The sequence below is a fragment of the Mesoplodon bidens genome (genome assembly GCF_964165515.1).
Source record: "Mesoplodon bidens genome assembly, chromosome: 7".
Lineage (NCBI taxonomy): Eukaryota > Metazoa > Chordata > Mammalia > Artiodactyla > Ziphiidae > Mesoplodon > Mesoplodon bidens.
Genome location: NC_138164.1, coordinates 111,790,707 through 111,810,875, shown reverse-complemented (window position 1 = coordinate 111,810,875; position 20,169 = coordinate 111,790,707). Strand labels below are relative to the sequence as shown.

Here is a 20,169-nt window from a genome sequence, read left to right as displayed (position 1 = left end):
CTACTTTAGAAGGGAGACACCAGTCTACTAACTTCCCAGTAACTCACACCACAGATGTCACCGAGACACACTTTCCGGAGCCTGGGATGCTGGATGCAATGATGCAGAGCAGAAGGAAAAACCAAAGTGTAAGAACGAGTGCAGGCGGTAGAACTCTCATGGAACTGCCTTCCACCCTAGAGATGCCGAAAGGAAGAGCCTCGTCCCCTAAAGCTCGATCTGCGCCAACCCGAGGGGGTGGGGTGTCACGGAAGGACACCACTATGGACCCTGGACACCCCTCTTTTGGAGGTCTTCGCTGTCTGCTGTGCTTTCAGTGGCTGCCTGATAAACAGTCATTTCTGGATTAGCACACAGATGCTCCCGACAGAAAAACTAACAGTCCAAGTCACATTCAACCAACTACTTCTTAAATGAGATACCTGTCCATCAGGCGGTTACACTGCTCCAACTCTGAATAAGACAACTCAATATCAAAGATTAGTTCGTAAAAGATTAACTTTTACCTCAAAGATGTGAAAATAACATGCTATGAGAAGAAAACTATTTTACCGGCATATAAGTATGCAGAATATATAGAAAGAACAAAAGGCTGAGTTTCCTAAGCAGATAAGTAACTTACTTAATTTTAATTCTATTCTATTCATCAATTTAGATGCTATATATCGATAAAAGCCAATTAAAAACTAGCTCAAGAGCAATGAAAACAACTGCCTATGTACCTTCTAATATGCTTTGCACATGGGAGTCACAGCCAGTCCTTTAACTCACAAGGTTCATCTACTTTCTAACAACAGCTGAAATCTAGCTACTGGGCTGGTCAAAGGGCTTCAGAGAGCTTCCTTACCTTGGGTGGCTCAAGCAGGAGTTCATGAAAAGATCCAAGTCTTCCTCGGATGGCTTCTAGAACGCTCTTGTTGACCGAACAAGCTGAATGACTCATGCCTGGTGGGCAGATCTCTATGTGGCCTTCAAATCTTGAAACAAAGCAAGTTAATTTTATTTATTATTCCAGAACTAATCATTCAAGGTGCTCTGTATCAGCGTATAGGGATATACATAATAGCTATAGAATATATAGTGATTATATCAAAATTTCTGGAAGGATAGGAAGAGGGTGTAATAAAACCTTGATGGGGATCAGCCAACATGATCTGAAATCCGAAGATGTACGGTGTCGGGTGAGAAATTATATGCCATTTCTTCCCATTCTCTCCTAAACCTTCTAACTCCTTATATCTACTGTACTAATATCAGGTCTCTAACCAGAAAATCTGGAAAGCAGCAGGAGATCCCTGAATTACAGGACACATCATACTGCCTGCCACTGGAGGACTGTTAATAATAAACAAGCCTGTATTTGTTCTATACAGTTTCTCTTGACTAATCAATCAACACTGCTTCCTACTTAAAAGGCTTAACTTACTCTTCAGTATAAAGCTTCATCTATACTCATTATAAACCACTCCTTTTAGAAAAACAATTACGAGTGGAATGAGACTCCCAAATCCCAATCAGTTTTAGAAAGCACAGGGGTTCTCAAAGTTGGGGGACATAAAGAGAGAGGGGTCTAAAAATGTGGGTGTACAGTTCAGATTAAAAGAGAAACCTGAGAGTGGCGTGGCAGTGCAAACTAGCGCTTAACAATGTAGCTGCTGGAGCACGACTGCCTGAGCCTGAACCCTGGACCCTCACTCACCAGTAATGCGTTCTAATATGGAAAACGGGAACCACTCAAGAATGTCCCTCCCAGGACTGCTGTGGGGACCAGCTGATGTAGACAAAGGACTGAGAGCAATGCCTGACCCAGCTCACACCTGGAGAGTGACTGTTAGGACTATTACTTGAAAATATTTCACACGAGCAAGTGATTTCTAAGAGCTACACGGACCAGCCTTCAGAAACTCAATTCCTAGAAAGGGGGAGTAGGCAGAGGAAAGGCCTTTTGCTTTGACTGTAGTGCTTTTTAATGTGTAGGGGTTTTAGTAATTTATGCGGCCAAGTATAGCATCCTTCACTATAGTCTCTGTCCAGGAAGCCATACTTAAAGTTCTTTGCAATGCCATAATCCTATGAGTATTTGCATACTTTTTCCTCTAGTGTTTTTCATTTAACTCATCTGGAATTTATTTTTATGCAAAACAGGTATAGACATGATAGTTTTTTCCCCAAGTGGTGAGTCACTTCTAAGCCACATTTACAGAACGATCTGCTTTTCCCCAATTATGTGGAAAAAAAAAACCCATACAAAAACACATACTAAAATTCCTTAATCATTCATATAAATTTTATTTGTTCATCTAATAAATACTTAGCGAGCATCAATTTATGTACCTGCCTTGACTCAGGTACTACAATTAATATCCATGGTGTTTCTCACATTTTAATCCTTTCAAATATATGTAAAAATTTGCCAAATCCAAAACAAAACCTGTGCTGATATTCCAAATAGAGATACATTAAATCTGGAACTTAGACTTGGAAAGGCACAAGAAGTGATGGCTGTCTGGGGCATCGGGAGTCTGTTGCTTTTCTCTCTGAACACAGATCTACAGTCCAGATGCTCGGTACCTGCATCCACTCAGCTCCCTCATCCACTCACCAGTTAAGGAAACTGCTTATTTATTGTTTTGGATGACTATGAATAAAGGGCACAAATATTCACTTACAAGTTTCTGTGTGACACAATTTTCACTTTTCTTGGGTAAATATCTAAGAGAGTGCTGCATCATCTATTGTAATAAAGGTCTGTTTATTAAAAAACTGCCAGGTGTTTTTAGAAGATGGCCACATGACTTAACATCCCAGTTGGAGTGTGAGGCTTCACTGTCACCAGCACTGGCTCTGTTGGTTTGGTTCAGCTGTTTAGTGGGCTGAATGGTCCCCCCACAAAACGTATGTCCACATCCTAGTCCCCATTCTGGATGCCTTTTCTTTCTTTCCTGCCTCACTGCACTGCTAGGGCCTGTAGCATGAGGCTGAATAGAACTGGTGATGGGAAAGATTCTTGCCATGGTCCTTGATTTTAGGGGCTATGATTTCAGCCTTTGCCCATTAAGAATGATGGTAGCGGGCTTCCCTGGTGGTGCAGTGGTTGGGAGTCCGCCTGCCGATGCAGGGGACACGGGTTCGTGCCCCGGTCCGGGAAGATCCCGCATGCCGTGGAGCAGCTGGGCCCGTGAGCCATGGCCGCTGAGCCTGCGCGTCCGGAGCCTGTGCTCCGCAACGGGAGAGGCCACAACAGTGAGAGGCCCGCGTACCGCAAAAAAAAAAAAAAAAAAAAAAGAATGATGGTAGCTATGGGTTTTCTTTTTGTTTTTCAGTTTCCAAGTTCCTTTCTATTCCTAATTTGCAGAGAGGTTTTATCATACAAGAATTTAATGAAATGATAACATGGTTTTCCTTCTTTACCCTGTTGGTATCAGTTATACTGGTTGATATTAAAGCTATTTTTATAGAGCAGTTTTAAGCTCACAGCAAAATGGAGGGGAAGGCACAGAGACGCCCATACACCCTCTGCCCCCACAAATGCACAGCCTCCCCGTTATCAACATCCTCTACCAGAGTATGTTTATTACAATCCATGAACCTACACTGACACATCATCACCACCCAGAACCCAGTTTACATTATGGCTCACTCTAATGGGTTTGGACAAATAATGACATGTATCGGTCACTATGATATTATACAGAGCATTTTCACTGCCCTAAAGGTCCTCTGTGCTCCACCTATTCATTTCACTCCCCTTGCCAACCCCTGGAAACCATGATCTTTTTTACTGTTTCCACAGTAAAATACGACACTTTCCAGAATGTATGTAGCCTTTTCAGACTGGCTTCTTTCACTTCTTCTTCTTTTTTTTTTTTTTTTGCGGTATGCGGGCCTCTCACTGTTGTGGCCTCTCCCGTTGCGGAGCACAGGCTCTGGACGCGCAGGCTCAGCGGCCATGGCTCACGGGCCTAGCCACTCCGCGGCATGTGGGATCTTCCTGGACCAGGACACGAACCCGTGTCCCCTGCATCGGCAGGCGGACTCTCAACCATTGCGCCACCAGGGAAGCCCAAACTTCTTTCTTTTTCATTTGCATTTAAGGTCCCTCCATGTCTTTTCATGGCATGAGGGCACATTCTTTTTAGTGCTGAATAATATTCCACTGTCTGGATGAACTTTGGTTTATTTATCCACTCACCTACTGAGGACCTCTTGGCTGCTTCCAAGCTTTGGCAAGTGTGGATAAAGCTGCTAAACAACTGTGTGCAGGTTTTTGTGGGAACCTAAGTTTTCAACTCCTTTGGGTAAATACGAAGGAGCACAACTGCTGGACTGTATGGTAAAAGTATGTTTAGTTTTCTAAGAAACGACCAGACTGTCTTCCAAAGTGGCTGCACCATTTTGCGTTTCCACCGGCAACAAATGGGGTTTCCTGCTGCCCTGCAGTCCTGCCAGCACTTGGGTGTCGTCAGTTAGGTCCAGAGAGTTGCCAGTGCTCTGCTTCCTACTGATTTCCGTCTGAATGTTCTGTCCATTTCTGTTATAACTTCTGCTTTAGATTTACAAAACAATTGCAAAACAAGTACAGAGTTCCCATGTGACCCATACCCAGCTTCCCCTGTTATTATCTTACATTTGTCAAAATTAATGAACAAGTACTCACATGTAAAATCCATACTTTATTCAGATTTCCTTGGTTTTTGCCTACAGTTGTTTCTCTGACCCAGAATCCACCCAGGACACCACACTGTATTTAGCTTTCAAGTGTCCTTAGCCTCCTCTTGGCTGTGATAGTTACTCAGGCTTTCCTGGGCAGGTACTTTGCAGAATGGCCCTCATTTGGGGTCTGATCTTAACGTTTTTCTCATGATCATGGGTCTCTGAGAGGAAGACCATACAAGTAAAACAACATTTTCATTACATACTATCAACACAACAGTGCTGGCTGTTGACTTTGATTATACGGCTGAGGAAGTGCTGGTCAGGTTTCTCTGTCAAACTTGACAGAGTAACTGTCAAGTTCTCATTTTATTCTCTCTCCATATTGCACTTTTTAGAAGGAAGTCATGAGGTGCAGTCTACATGTAAAGAGCGGAGAGTCTTTTTCTTCCTCCTTGAGAAGGGATTATGAACTATTTGGAATTCTCCCACAGGGGAGATTTGTCTCTTCACCCCCTTTTACTTATTCAGTCACTTATTTATATCCGTATGAACTCATGGGTATTTCATACTTTATAACACTTTGTGTTATAAAACAAATACTGCCTTATTTTATTGTGCAAGTGGTCCCAGCTCTGGCCAATGGGAGCTCTTTTAGTTGGCCTGTGTCCCTCTCACACACCCGGTGCTGTAGGTTTTCTCTTTGAGCGCGTCCTTACTGTCTGCACAACAGGATGCTCCACACTCATCTTGCATACTTCTTAGCCCAGTTGCAGAACCAGCCATTTCTCCATGAAGCCCTGGTTCCTTTACCAAAGGATGGTATGAGAAACTGAGATCTGGGCACACGGTTACTTGTTCCTGGTGACGCATCATGACTTCTAGGCCTCACAAAGCAACTGTCTTCCTGGTTTAACTCTTCATATTTCAGTATAGGTAACTTCTAATGTCCTACACTGATCCTGTCCTCAACTATGTCAAAGTTTACAAATGAGCCCAAAGGCATTCTTCAATTTCTGTTGTATTTTTCATTTCTAGCATTTGTGTATGATCTTCCGTATCTCTGTTAAAATTCTCCATCTGTTCACATATTGCTCACTTTTCCCACAAGCCTTTAACACATTAATCATAGTTATCTTAAATTCCCTACCAGATTGCTCCAACATTTTTGAATCTAGTTCTCCTGACTGCTTTTTCTCTTGAGAGCTCAGTTTGTTTGGGTTCTTTTTATCTTGCTTCTTTGTCTTGCAATTTTTTAGCTGTGACGTGGACATGTTGTGTAAGACAACAGAGACTGATATAACTAGTATTTGCAATGGATACACCTCTTTTTTTCTAGGTCTTTAGTGTGGGGTTTCTGGTTCAATTTATAGTCAGCAGCTGAGGTAGGTTTGGGTTTTGACTGACTGATGACTGGCTTCTCTCAGCACACTGAAGACTTTAAATCTGTCTCAAGTTACTTTGTATTTATAGTTAGGGATGGATTGCCAAGTTTTTCTCAACTTCTGCTCTGCCCTTAGCTGAAGTTCTTCCCTTTAAGCCTGCTCCTGTGTTGACGGTCTCCTTCCACACTGCAGCCTTCCCTCCGTCAGCAGCCGCTGTTGTCACTTGATGTGTGGTGGCCTGGTGGGGAGGACTGCTCTGTTGTTCTCGTTCAGCCTCAGTCTCAGGCAGTGGAAGTGCTCACGGGCCTCAGGGGTGGGGCCCTCTCGGTCACCCTGCCCTTACTTCAGTGGTAGGGGCTCTCTAGTAGCCTGGGCCCTGAAAGTGTCCCTGCTTGTCCCGTGGGATAGAGGCTTTTTCCTGGTCCCTTCCTCCTCATCGTGTCTTTAGGGTTACAGGGTTTGCTGCCCTTTTCGCCAGTGGCTTCAGGGTTTTATTCAGCAGGGGCGGGAATGGAGAAGGACCCTGCTGCTGCATTCCGCAGCCCTACTCTGCAAGGGAGGCTTTCTCGGGGCTCTTACCCGGCCTCCAGTACTTCCTGAGCAGGGCTCGCAGGTATGTGCAAAGTCCTGAGTCTGTAGTTCTCAGGGTGTCCTTGCTCTCCCTGCACCTGAGGCGCTTCGGGCGTTACATAACCTACTATCACTCTATGTTTATAAAAAACACATTGGAACTATCATTTTTTTAAGATGAAAAATGAAACTGTATATGAAAGTACCTCAGTTCCTCAGTAGAAGATAAGAATTATATTGTGCACTAACTTACCCCTTCTCTCCTTCTTTCTCTCCCGGACCGGGGCACGAACCCGTGTCCCCTGCATCGGCAGGCGGACTCTCAACCACTGCACCACCAGGGAAGCCCTCTCCTTTCTTTCTTTCTTTCTTTTTTTTTTTTTTTTTTGCGGTACGCGGGCCTCTCACTGTTGTGGCCTCTCCTGTTGCGGGGCACAGGCTCTGGACGCACAGGCTCAGAAGCCATGGCTCACGGGCCCAGCCACTCCACGGCATGTGGGATCTTCCCGGACCGGGGCATGAACCCGTGTCCCCTGCATCGGCAGGCGGACTCTCAACCACTGCGCCACTAGGGAAGCCCCTCTCTCCTTATTTCTTGAGTTTTATTAAAATAATCTGGAATTTATTGTTTTTTTTCAACATCTGACTTATTCAATTACTCATTCTTAACGTAACTTTCATAGTCATATGAATTGTCACATTCCTATCTGTTTCATTTACCATTACTTTCACCAATATATCTCCTTATCTTAAGTTCTTTATTCTACTTATTTTTCTGCTTGGCTTCGGTAAAGTCCATCTTCGAGTAATTTGGCCCAGGAACAGGACACGGACGGGACACTGAGGTCCATGTGCTTGAAAATGCCTCCTGCCCTCACACAGCAACAAAAGTGCTTCAGGGTCACAATCCTGCCCTCTGTTTTTCAGTGTTTAGTTAGCTTTACAAATGACATGTCTGGCAATGTGATTTGCTTTGTAGTTAACCCATTTTTTTCTTGTCCAAATATTTTTAAGATTTATCCTTCATTCTAGGGATTCAGAAATCACATAAGGATAAGGCTAAGATCTCAGTTGTCCACCACCCTTCCACCTGCCCCTCTTTAAAGTTAATCATGCTTAGTATTTGATAAACCTTTGTGGTCTGAGGATAAGTTCCTTCTGATCAGAAATTCCTTCCTGTCATTTATTACTGTATCGTCTCCATTCTCAAGCCAGAGTCGTCAATATAAATCTCACAGCCCCAGCTCACGTGCTTTTAAACCATTTTGAGAGATGATGCAACTGCCTTGCAGCATGAGTAGCAAGATAACAGTCCCGTATCACTTGATTAATACCTTAAGTTATTGGTTACATTATTTAAAATATGATTTACCAGGGAAGACATAGGCAAAGTCAAAACTGCAGATACAACTCCAAATGACAACACAGCTGAAGCAGTGCTGCCACACTGCCCTTCCATTATCACTAACCAGAGATTAAAGAACCAGAAATAGAGATGAAGACTTTGGGAAGCAGGGATTGGTAAGGCTGTGTTTACTATTTTGCTGGAAACCCAAATGACATCACTGAAACTAAATCCAGAAACGCTGGATGGCTAAATTTTCATATGCTGACAGCAGACCGTGTCTCTCCTCCTCTTCATGCCCTCTGCTTTACAGGATGGATCCAACAGTGGGTAAGAAAATACAAATTCTGATCTCTAAACCACACGTTCCCGGAATGCAAACACATACATACCTCTTCAAATTCTCATTCTCCAGAGAACGATTAGGAAAACTCTGACAATTAATAAGTAAATTAGCTTTGGGTATAAACTGTAAAGAATAATATGACAAACATTAATTGGCTTGTCCAGAGGCACATACATAGGGAAAACAGACTATATTTCTGATTCTGAAACACACAGCACAAAGTTTTCCTTAAGGCCTCAAGCCACCTGCCCGTCCATTTTTAAACAGCCTAATGAACTGTAGTTGCCTCATATGTGAAACCCTGAAAAAAACCAACCCAAAGCCTCAAGTTAGCAAGCACTGGACAGGATCACAAGATGGAAAGAGCCCTGAACTGCCACTTGGAGGAGAGCTGCATACCAAACAGGAACACCTATTTTCAATTTTCATAAGCAAGAAATAAGCTTCTCTTGTGTTTGAGCCATTCTGTATGGGTTTGGCTTATTATAGAAGCATTTTGGTAACTACTACAAAACCCCAAATGACTAGAATCCACATATTGCCAATAGTGTTTACCAAACCATATAGTTCAACTACATCTATGCATCCCATTCATATAAAACTATTTATATAGTAGAAAAAGATTCAGCACCTGAAATTCACGGGCATGATATTGTAGCGATCAACCAACAACTTAACTCTTAGCTTTTAAAAATTCTAAAAGCAAAACCAAATGGCTCGTTTCGCAAGACAGAAGGAAAACTTACGTTGGTCGCCGTGTCTCAAGTAAAGCCAACAATATCTGGACTGCGCTGACTATGGCCGATTCATTCTTCTCCTTGTGGAAAATATTTGACAGGAGCTGCTCTATAATTTCTTGCCTAGGAAAACAAATCAATAGTCAAGCGCTAATTGCAACACTTCGGAGAAAAAGATCATGGTATCAGTAAGACAAGTATTATAAAAGAGTTCAACCTCACTTGTGCATATTTATTAACAATATTTTATTTTTAATATATCTATAAGGAAGGCCAGTGATCTGGCTTATTATAAATGTAACACAGACATATACATATATATATTCCTATCCCCTCCCCTCAGCAAAGTCACCTGGGCCCTGCTTGCCTTTGCCAATCTTGTTGAAAGCCAACAAACACCTCATGACTGGAAGTCACCTCCTACTCAGATGGTGGGGACGGGCGGTAAAAAGACTCAAAACCCTTCAGCCCCACAGAAGGAGGGGAGTTTTGACAAAAGACACCATAAATGTTTTCCCACAAAGGCATTCACGTATACTTAACAAAGATCTAAAACAGATACAAGATAACATCAATTGCTGCACTGTACTCTACAACTAAAATTTGGTAAACCAAAATAATGTGGTAGCAGTGAAATGGGTGTGACTGAACTACTGCCCCAAAAGTATTCTCCACAGGCTCTTCCCATGACACCCCCCATACATGTATACAAGGTCACAATTAATGTAGAATACAAGGGTAACCTGTTAGGTGAATAAATTTATACAGATGTTCTCAAGGAAAACCTGTTTCTTAGGATCTCAGTAATTCTTAAAACCCATGGGGATTAAGAAGTGGAATCGCCTTAGCAATGAGAGGGACAGCTGGTTGTCCCTGGTGCGCACCTGGCAGACACACCAGTCACCCCAAGGTACAGCTGTGCTCACTGGCTACTAACACCAGTTCCGTTGCCAGGTTAGGGCAGCAAGTAGGAGAGAATCTCTTCCTCTTTGGGGGAAGCAAATAAAACTGGTATCTAACCTAACTTCAGAGGATCCCCTTGCAGGAAGTAGCTTTCAAGTACTCTCAGACCAGCACTAGAATTGCTTATGAGATCTCTACCCAAAACAGTACTGAAGAGTCACTCAACACACAGCTGTCTACAAAATAACTATTAAACTTGGAATTGAGCTCTGGAAAACAGACTGCTTTTTTGTAAATACGTATATTCTTCAAATAGCAGCCTCACCCCAGGTAGGGGGGTACCGACAGGGCACCCAACTGTAGATGTCCACCTTCTCATTCAGCTATAGTGTCTAACTTTCCAGAGAGCAATATCACCTTTCATAAACCCTGAAGTCTGAAGGGAGTGGCTAACAAAGAGGCTCTCACTCTTTCATGGCTGCATCAAATTGGAAGTCTACCATACGCATGGAGAGCATTCTACTAATGGACAAAAATGAGATAATAACCAGCAAAAATGTGACGGTCAAGATGCAGCACAGCAGCTGAGCCATATTCTGAGTTTTATCTAAACATACAAATATCACCAAATACAGAAAAAATCATAAACTGAAGAACTGAGCGTATTAAATAGGATAAAAAGAATGCCTTCATAGCCTTTAAATAATAAGGCATTTATTTACAAGTGAGAAGACATATTCACTTCCACTTTTTTAAAAATGGAGTTCTTGGGCTTCCCTGGTGGCGCAGTGGTTGAGAGTCCGCCTGCCGATGCAGGGGACACGGGTTCGTGCCCCGGTCCAGGAAGATCCCACATGCCACGGAGCGGCTGGGCCCGTGAGCCATGGCCGCTGAGCCTGTGCGTCCGGAGCCTGTGCTCCGCAACGCAAGAGGCCACAGCAGTGAGAGGCCCGCTTACCGCAAAAAAAAAAAAAAAAAAAAATGGAGTTCTTGGACGAACACCAATAAAGTTCATTATGTAAGCTGTGTTACGCACGAGGCCAGCCAGGTTCTTCACCCAGGACTTTGAGACGATGGCGCACTTCTGTTTTGTTTTGTTTTGATGTGGGCAGCTAAAGACTCGCATCTATAAAGATAACGGGCTCAACTGGGCCCAGAGGCCGACCCACTGTAAGCTCATCGGTATCAAGAATTCGGAGCTGCCTGGTCCAACCCTCCCTAACACAACTAGTTTTAAAGGAATTCTGGAACTTCTGATTCTCCCACAACAGAGCTACTAAATTAAATACATTCAATTTAAGCCCAGATTGTTTCCCAAGCTAACACTCACTACCTAACACCTCGGTCCACTTTCTTAGAGACCTTTTGGTATCCCTACCCACCCTGACCATTCTCTTTAACCTTAGCTCATTTCCAATTTTTCCTGCAGTGCTAACCTACACTTCCAGTTACACATACGGTGTTTATGTGGGGGTTCGCCTGTATACCGAGTAGACTGGCTTATAACACAACACTGCTATATATTATTCGGTGATAATCAAATACATACAGATATATAACAATATATAAAATATACACAGATACTGTTAAAATTAATAAAAGCTTACTAAGCTCACAGGAGCCTTTGCTCACTGTGCACTTCCTCAATCAACAGATACTAAAAAGAACGACTATAATGTGGGAACACGTCTGATATTAAAAAGGGTTGGTTCTCATCCTCAAGTAGAGTGTGGGAAGCACTGTTATAGAGTTAAGTCTCCCCGATGCTCAGTGTGGTGAAGGTTTAACTCAGTGACACCACAGAGCCCCTGACTCTTTAGGACCGTGTAGGTGAAGAAATTTACTCTAATATTTAATGATGTTGATTATGTACCTATCTGCATCAAAGTACAGTTGCCTGATCCAGGACTAAAAGACACAGTCTGAAATATATTAGCTAGTGCACACAGAGGCTCCAACAGCTAGATCCCACGTTTAGTCCAAACAGAGTTGAGTGAAGAGAGGGCTGGCACAGAAGAACTCGGTGATTACTACTGACCAGCCTGACACTCAGGGTGAACCTGCACACCATCCAGGAAGGAAGCCTGAGCACCACCTGCGGCCACAGAACGCTCAAAAGGTAACTAGTTTGAATTGGCCTGTCCTAAGTGTAAAATACACACTGGATTTCCAAAACTTTGCACAAAGAAAAATAATGTAGACTCACTCATTAATAATTTTTTAAATGAACATATGTTGAAATATTATTTTGTCCCTATTAACTAAAACATAAAAATTAATTTCACCTATTTTTTTACTTTAATATGGCTACTAGAAATTTTTAAATTACATGTGACTTTTATTATATTTCTATTGGACAGTGCAGTCATGAACCATATGAAATTACTGACAGTCAACATTTTTTAACCTTGAGTAAGTTAATTTTTACATGGTTCAACCTATTACTACTACAATTATCGGTATTGTATATTATAAAAGGAGTACATATGCCATAATGCCCAAGAATAACTGAAATGGGGCAGGTGAGATGACATTTTACTCAGAAGCTGATAATCTCTTGTCTTGCTACTTGAGAGAACTAGTCAATTCCTTCCTATTCTACAATGCACATTGGGAAAATACAACTTTATTTCTCAGAATACAGAGCTTAAAACAAGGCATCTTGTCTCTAATTTGTTCCTTGTCTCACACTTGCCAAGTAAACAATACACACAAATGTCTTATTTTAATAAAAGGGTCTTCCTGGCCAAAAGATGCAAACGAGTCTCAATATACAGGAGGACTAAAAAATTCCAACAAAGTCATTAAGAAGAACAACAGTAGCAGTAACCTGATGCGAGGCTGCCATTCGTACATAACGCTAACTGTATGCACCCTTTCCAGTTATTCAGCCAAAGTGGGGAAATGCCTTATTTTTGTTTACTAAAATAGCTTTCAGTTGTAGGGATGCAGGCAAATGTATGCCCATACTTGATGGTAAATACTCTTCCTGAAAATGTATGAATCTACAAATACCAGTATGGTAGGTTGGCCATTCGCAGATTTCAAAATACTACACCACCCCCAAGCTGTCTTCCACCTGAAACACATGAGATGTCTGTTCATTAGGAATTATCTAAAAATAAGGGCAGAAGCAATATAAAGAAGCAAAACATACAAGATGTATAACCCTTCGAATCAGGTCTGGTCAGGTTACCCCAGTCAGCTGCCAAGGTACAGTGGCTCCTAAGAAGAACTTCTGATTAAAAATCACTGGCTGGGAATTCCCTGGTGGTCCAATGGTTAGGGCTTGGCCCTTTCACTGCTGATGGTGCGGGTTTAATCTCTGGTCGGGGAACTAAGATCCCGCAAGCCACGCGGCATGGCCAAAAAAAGAAAAAAGAAAAAAAATCACTGACTAAGATGGGTCAAATTACTTCATACACCTATCTTCCCCAAAGACCATGGAGGCAGTGACTGCAGTTATGATGTCACTGCCCCATCCATGATAGTTTTATAGAATTTAGTTTACAATTGTTGAAAAGTTCAAAGTCTACATATAAACGTCATTTATTTACATTCTTACCCTGTAAGTCTCCAATGGGCATCACGAGCGGCTGAGATCAGATAAGCAGGTTTTCCTGCCTTCTCAGCCACCCACAGGTTAATTTCCAGGGACAGGATTCCCACGTAAGAAACACTTACCAAGTACTTACACTGGTAGCATATCAAATAGCATCAATATGAAAAAAGAACAAGAAGAGAGTTTCAAACATACTTTTCTAGAGTGGCAAGCAGGGGGTCTGGTTCTGTACTGTTCTGAATTTGTAACATCTGGTCTCTGCTCAGGCGAACAATTTCACAAAGTGACTGTGATGCATTTGAATGCCGCTAAAGGAAAGAAGTACAATTTTAACTACAAAACACATCAGAAGTCAAATTTATAATAAAATAAAGTTAGTGAAGAAATTGCTTAAGAAATAACACAAATTAACACTGGCCATAAGCTACAGTAAATAAAAAGCCAGGGTCCAAAGAAATAACATATGTCAAGCATGAGTATTTTACCCTGCCAGGCTTTACTTAACAATACCACAAACAAAATACATGTGTTACTTTGTGTAGGGAAATGTAATTAAAGTTCTGACAAGGAAAAATTTCTTTAATTAAATACTTGAAGAAAAACATAACCCCCAAATTTATATACTTTTAGCAGCAAAGAAAGATGAACACAATTCTTTGGCTTAAAAAAATAAACGCAGCTTTCTGGAATATACTAATGGATAAGAAATATTACTTCTTCTTTCAGTGCGCAGTGTGCTATTCTACAGGAAAGTTCTGAAATCTCAGCGCCAAACGCCTATGCTCCGTGGCACGTGGCACTGAGCATCACCTGCCCAGTGAGACCAGCAGGTTCCAGCACAGATGACAACACGCACCAGGATATCAAAATCCACTGTTTGCAATCAGGAGTCTAACATTTCCTCAATAAATATATGCAATTCATCACTTAATACAAAACGGAAGTATCAACAAGACTGTCCAAAAGACAAAATTAACTTTTCTTGCAAGTCAGTTAGAGAAGGTGCTGATGCCCCAAACGGTTTGTCCTTTGCAAAAAAAAGTTGCTGCAGAGTTGGGCTTCTCCTCTGTCAACTTCTCCTGGACCCTTCAGACAGGGACAGTACCTGTTGAGCAGGAACCTAGTGATGAGCAAGCCTCGTCTGTGGATGTGTCCCCCCTACCCCATGAATAGGGCAGGCCACGCTCCTGTCCTCACTCTCCTCGGCCTGCACCGGCCACATTGCCAGCACACGGGAAATGTGCGCTTGGAACCATCCAACTCCCCCAGCCACAGCAGGGGGGCTCATCACCCCAACCAGGCCGAGGGCGCCATCGAAGCTCTAGCACCCACTACGTGCACACACTGGAGTGTCCTTCCTGAGAGTCAGCAGTAACGATACTGCAGGGAGCACATGATGTACTGTCTCAGGGGAGGGTGGGAATCAACAGCCCCTTTAATGGTTAGCTCTTTTCTTTTTTGAAGGGGGTGGTGGGATGGGGAGCCTGCTTTAGATAAACTCCAGGTACCGTAAGTTTTTTACTGGACTGCAGTAGAAGGGGCTACATCTACCTCCACAGGAAATCTGTCTTGGTGGGGAGAACACGCCCCGGCCACGTGCCCCTTCCTCCGCACTGTCTCCTCTATGGCGCTCACTCTCTGATTAGCCCAAGCTAGAGGCATCCAAGGAGGCTGCCCGTGCCCCATGACATACCCTGCATGTTGTCTGAAACAACTCCCTTGTAGACGCTGCAGTGAACCGCGTGGGACTGTCATTTCCAGGCAGAAATGGCCAATTGCTGGCAGCTCCGCAAGGCTCAGTCCGCCACTGAAGGCGGCAACAAGGGCAGCAGCAGAGAAGCAGGGGGACGGCCTCCTCTACAGCGGCAAACCTGCTGGTCCTGGAGACCCCACCCCACCCCACCCCCAGGCATCCCCTCAGCATGGCGCTCAACGTGCAAACTCCAAAGCAGCTTCAATTCTGCTGCCAAGTCAATCTTCAGCACCCAGTACAAAGGCCAAACCTGTCAGCACCAAAGCCCGAGCCAGGAAGTAGAACCACCAAGAGCTCATCACTCTAAGGATTCAGTGGTGACCAGGATCCTGCTGTGCTGTCTGGAAAGCTTTAGCCAGAATGGAGAAAACAAATGCACGCAGACGTGGCCACATCATTTGGGCTAATGATGGGTATGAAAGAAAAACAAAGTGTGGAGGAGGTTTGTAATAAAGGCAAGCAGATGCAGCACGAAGTCTCAGCTCTAAAAAGGAGATGGAGCTAGACCCAGGGCTCACTGTTTCACAGTTCGGGAAATTTTCTGAGTATCGGCAAAATGCAGTATTTTAAAAAGCCTTTGGTGTTTAGAAACCTGTCAACTTGAAGAATGCCAGGTGATCGCTGTTACCTACCCTCTACCTTCACACCTAGTACAATGATGCTCTGTGCCCAAATAAACATGGTTCATTTTTTTTTAAATCAAGTTTATAGTCACACAAGAGAACTTACATCTTCTTCTTGCGATGGATGAACTATTTCCACAAGCCTCTGGATAATTTTCTCCTCATTTAACCACTGTAAAACACATTGTAGAAGTAATCATAGCAATGAGTGGCTCTTGTTCAAGCCCCAATGAAGTTTAACATACTTGGAAATATCCATCACATTTTAAGTAGAATGTTACAGGTTTTCTCTGGACTTTGAACACTACAGGAAATTAAAAGTCCCCCAAGGAAAATGCCAGTGAATATATTATTTTAACAGTAGCTACAGTACCAACTACTCCCCAAGTCACAATACCCACATCCAAAAATTCTATACATCAGTTTCTTAGTGATGTTAATTTTCAGATACTGAGTACTAAAACGGTCTGTACTTTGGACGTGAAGGGGGGGCGGGGAATGGAACTTATACATTTCTGTAAGAGAGCGTTCACTTTAACAGAGCTTCACAAAGGTTGAGAAAAGCAGTATTTAGTAGCAAGCCTCTGGCTTAAAACACATGATGAACTTTTACCTTCTAAAACCAAAACAACCACAGGAAACATGGGGGCTGGCGGGCACCACAGAAACAGAGTTTGTCTGCCCTGCCACATGCTAGCAAGCTATTACCATGATTAGGACACTCTCTTCTTCCACCATATATGAAATACTGCTATGAATGAAAATATGAAGGGGATGAGAATAAATGAAAAATCAGCCAGCGTAATATTAGTTCCACAAGGAACAGGAACACCGTAATAAACAAGGCACTCACTACCTGGAACGGGCGTGCACACACACAAAATCCCAAAGGTTAAAAGAGATGGCGGTGGGGCTGGGGGTGGGGTGGGGTGAGGCTAGGGGTGGGTGGCAAGAAATCGGACACGCTTTGCTAAATGCATGTGGAGAAATTCTTAGGTTGTCTCCAGGCTCCTTAAGGAGAACATGCCAAAGGAAAATGCAAACAAAAGCTATTAGGAGACTACCACAAAGGCAGAGGCCCAACTTCACATTTTAAGATGTTTTAAAATGTGTACGTGAAGTACCCTGTGTTTGAATCTGTTCAAACACAGATTCTGACTCAGCAGGGCAGGGGTGAGACCTGGGATTTCTAACATGCTCCCAGGCGATGTCTGGGACCAAACTTTGAGTAGCAACGACCTAAGACAGGATGCAAACACCTCTACAGAGGAGGTGGGGCAGAGGGTCCTGACGGCCAAGGGAAAAAGTAGGAAACTTTGTGGGCAGTGAACGAATCAAACCCCCACCCTCACTGCCTCCACAGCTATTAACAAGCACCGACAGTCCAAGCCCACGGTGGGCCCCCCAGTCAAAGTAAGACATTTAGGAGTTTCTAACTACCCTTCCCCCAACCTACGTCTTTATTAACCACCTACCACCATACCCCTCCAGAAACGCACCTATTCCTTTGGAAGTGGGCCCTAAAATTCAACCCAGCAGTGGCCAAAGGAATTCTAAGAAACCACACTGAATAAGTTCCCCCAACAATAATCCAAACATAAAGGGGACCATTCCTCTTATCCTTAACTACCTTCCCTGGAATCCCCAACCTCTATTGAGAAGAGACTCACATCCACAAAAGCACACCTAAAAAGGGCCAGAGTCCCAATTTAGGGCCCTCTCCCACAGGCAACTCCCAGGCCATCCACGAGGACCCCCAGCTGACTTCCTCACATGACCACGGTTCTCAGTAGACCTCTGCCTGCTCCTACAGACCCAGCCCTGACCCGACCCCCAGACTCTCCCACTCACACAAACACACGCTCCGGCATGCCTGCCCACCTCGGTAGACCATGTCCTTCCCTGGGACACCACCCGACAGACCCTCCTTCTGGGCCTTCAGGTCTTTAGCTTTTTCAATAAAACTTGTTTCCAGAGTTCTAAGGTTTGAGGCTGAGTATTAAAGATGGATTGAGGGACTTCCCTGGTGGCTCAGTGGTTAAGAATCCACCTGCCAATGCAGGGGACACGGGTTCGAGCCCTGGTCCGGGAAGATTCCACATGCCGCGGAGCAACGAAGCCCGTGCGCCACGACTACTGAACCTGCGCTCTAGAGCCCGTGAGCCGCAACTACTGAGCCCATGTGCCGCAACTACTGAAGCCCGTGCACCTAGAGCCCGTGCTCCACAACAAGAGAAGCCACCGCAATGAGAAGCCCACACACCGCAACGAAGAGTGGCCTCCGCTCGTCACAACTAGAGAAAGCCCGCACGTAGCAACAAAGACCCAACACAGCCAAAAATTAATTAATTAATTAAAAAAAAAAAAAAGATGGATTGGACTGGGGAGTGGTTCTGGAAGGAGGCAGTGAAAGGGACAAAAAAGAGACAGAAGACAAGAAGCAAAGACGAGAGGCTGTGAGAAACCTCATCTTCAAGTCACTCACACCCTCCTCTTCCCACCCAAGGCAGCTCCTCAGGATACACACATGCCCTGAAATAACCACCTCACCAAATTTTAAAATATGTGCCCTTCTGGAGGTAAACTCCTTTCTCCTTCTTATCCCATGCTCCTAGGTATCCACGAGAAGAAAGTTACTTCTGAAGCCAGATTCCCTAGAAATGCCAACACCTCTTCTTTTTGACTTCCAGAGATATCTCTGCAGTGTGACCATCTTCTCAAGAGAGAAGCCTCACAGCATACTCAGGTGAGACTTTTAGCTCCCGTTCCACCTTCCCACTCCCGCTGAAGAACAAACAGCGAAGGGAAAGAACCCCTCACAAGCAGACAGCCTACGTACCTAGGGATGTGCACGTCGGGAATCCTAATCCCGAAAAATCTGAATCTCTTCCCGTTTTGGAATCCAACCCCCACCCCAGTTTCCCAGACCACTTTCTACCAATCCCCTAGAATCCCGCCCAGACCAAGCAGCCCAGCAGCTCGAGCCACTCCCCAGCCCCCACTGCCCAGCCCGCCCACAGCGGCCGTGACCCTACTCACATTCAGCACGTCCTGCCTGGGCTGTGGGGGCTCAATGCATGTCAGGAGCCTGAGCAACAAGTCCATGATGGCCGATGTTCCTATGTGCTTCATAATAAGGTCCACAAAGTCACGTTTCTTCTTTAGGAAATCCACAATCTAGAGGAGGACAGCCACAACTGAAAGACACATCACTTGGGAACTATCAACTTTAGGATGCTTTCAGCTGCCCGCTCCAAAATCCACCACCACTTTAAGTTAAGGAAAAGCAAATGCTGAATTAGTAGTAAGATGTCAAATTGGAAAACCTTCTAATTGTTACAGTATTCAAAAACCTCTTGGGGAAAAAAATCCTTAAATTATCACATGTTCCCTAATACAAACACACCATAATCTTTTATTTCTGTTCACTTTCATTATTAATTCTCAAAGAATAAGGACTAAAACTTTAACACCCTATAAAGAGCAAGCGAATACACCACTTAATCGTTTATGGACATAAAGCAAGTCCATTAGGCTTTACATGAAAACACAGAATAAACATTCAAAATCCTAACTGTACTCTAGCAAGTAAGAAAAATAAAAAATAAAAATATAAAGATTTCTACATCAAAGTGGCTAACTCATGTGCCACAGAAAATCACATTTGCATTTTATTTCAGCAATTCACCTGATCAGATTAACACAAGGAGGGTGAGTGAGTGTGGAAGAGGCTGACAGTTACCCCGAGGAGTTATGAAAACAGTCATACAGTCATGACCGCCACCTGGGTCTCTTCTGCGCAGGTGGAAGAAGGCACCTGTTCTGTCCTGGACACCCTTGTGTACCTCCTGGTTTCTGTCCGTGTGCACAAATCACCTGTTCTAAAGTCCCAGAAGCAGCACAGTCAGCGTGGCAGCTGCCCTGACAAAAGTCTCACTGGAGCCTCTCAGAAGCCTGTGAGGTAGGGTTGCTCAACTCAGTGTTATAGACAAGGAAACTGAGGCTCCGACCAGAGAAATATCTGCTAGAAGCTAAAAAGTGGATGCCCTGAGATTTAAATGCCCCCAAAGCCACAAGTCTGCCACTATCCCACACGTCTAACAGCCAGGGATGAACTAAAAACTGCCTCACACCATCAGGTGTAAATGCAGGATTAACCATCACATGTTGCTTCTCTAGACAATGAGGCTGAACTCTGTAACATAAACCTTCAAGAAGTTATACATAATTAATCCACTCACAACTGAGTCACATGGTAGTTTTTAAAAGCACAGTGGAGAAGAGAGGAAGAA

The 20,169-nt window shown here is 43.8% G+C and overlaps 1 protein-coding gene across 13 annotated transcripts in view; it reads right to left on the bottom strand.

The window, feature by feature from the left end:
• Positions 1 to 20,169, bottom strand: part of PPP6R3 (protein phosphatase 6 regulatory subunit 3) — a 130,316-nt gene that overhangs the window by 46,576 nt on the left and 63,571 nt on the right. For all 13 annotated transcript variants that reach the window (XM_081238993.1, XM_081239001.1, XM_081239003.1 and 10 more), the window contains 5 exons: positions 18,917 to 19,054; positions 15,984 to 16,049; positions 13,697 to 13,809; positions 9,046 to 9,159; positions 848 to 977 (listed from right to left, as the gene is read on the bottom strand). In XM_081238993.1, coding sequence (XP_081095119.1) covers positions 848 to 977; positions 9,046 to 9,159; positions 13,697 to 13,809; positions 15,984 to 16,049; positions 18,917 to 19,054 — 561 coding nt within the window. The remainder of the gene's footprint in view (positions 1 to 847; positions 978 to 9,045; positions 9,160 to 13,696; positions 13,810 to 15,983; positions 16,050 to 18,916; positions 19,055 to 20,169) is intronic.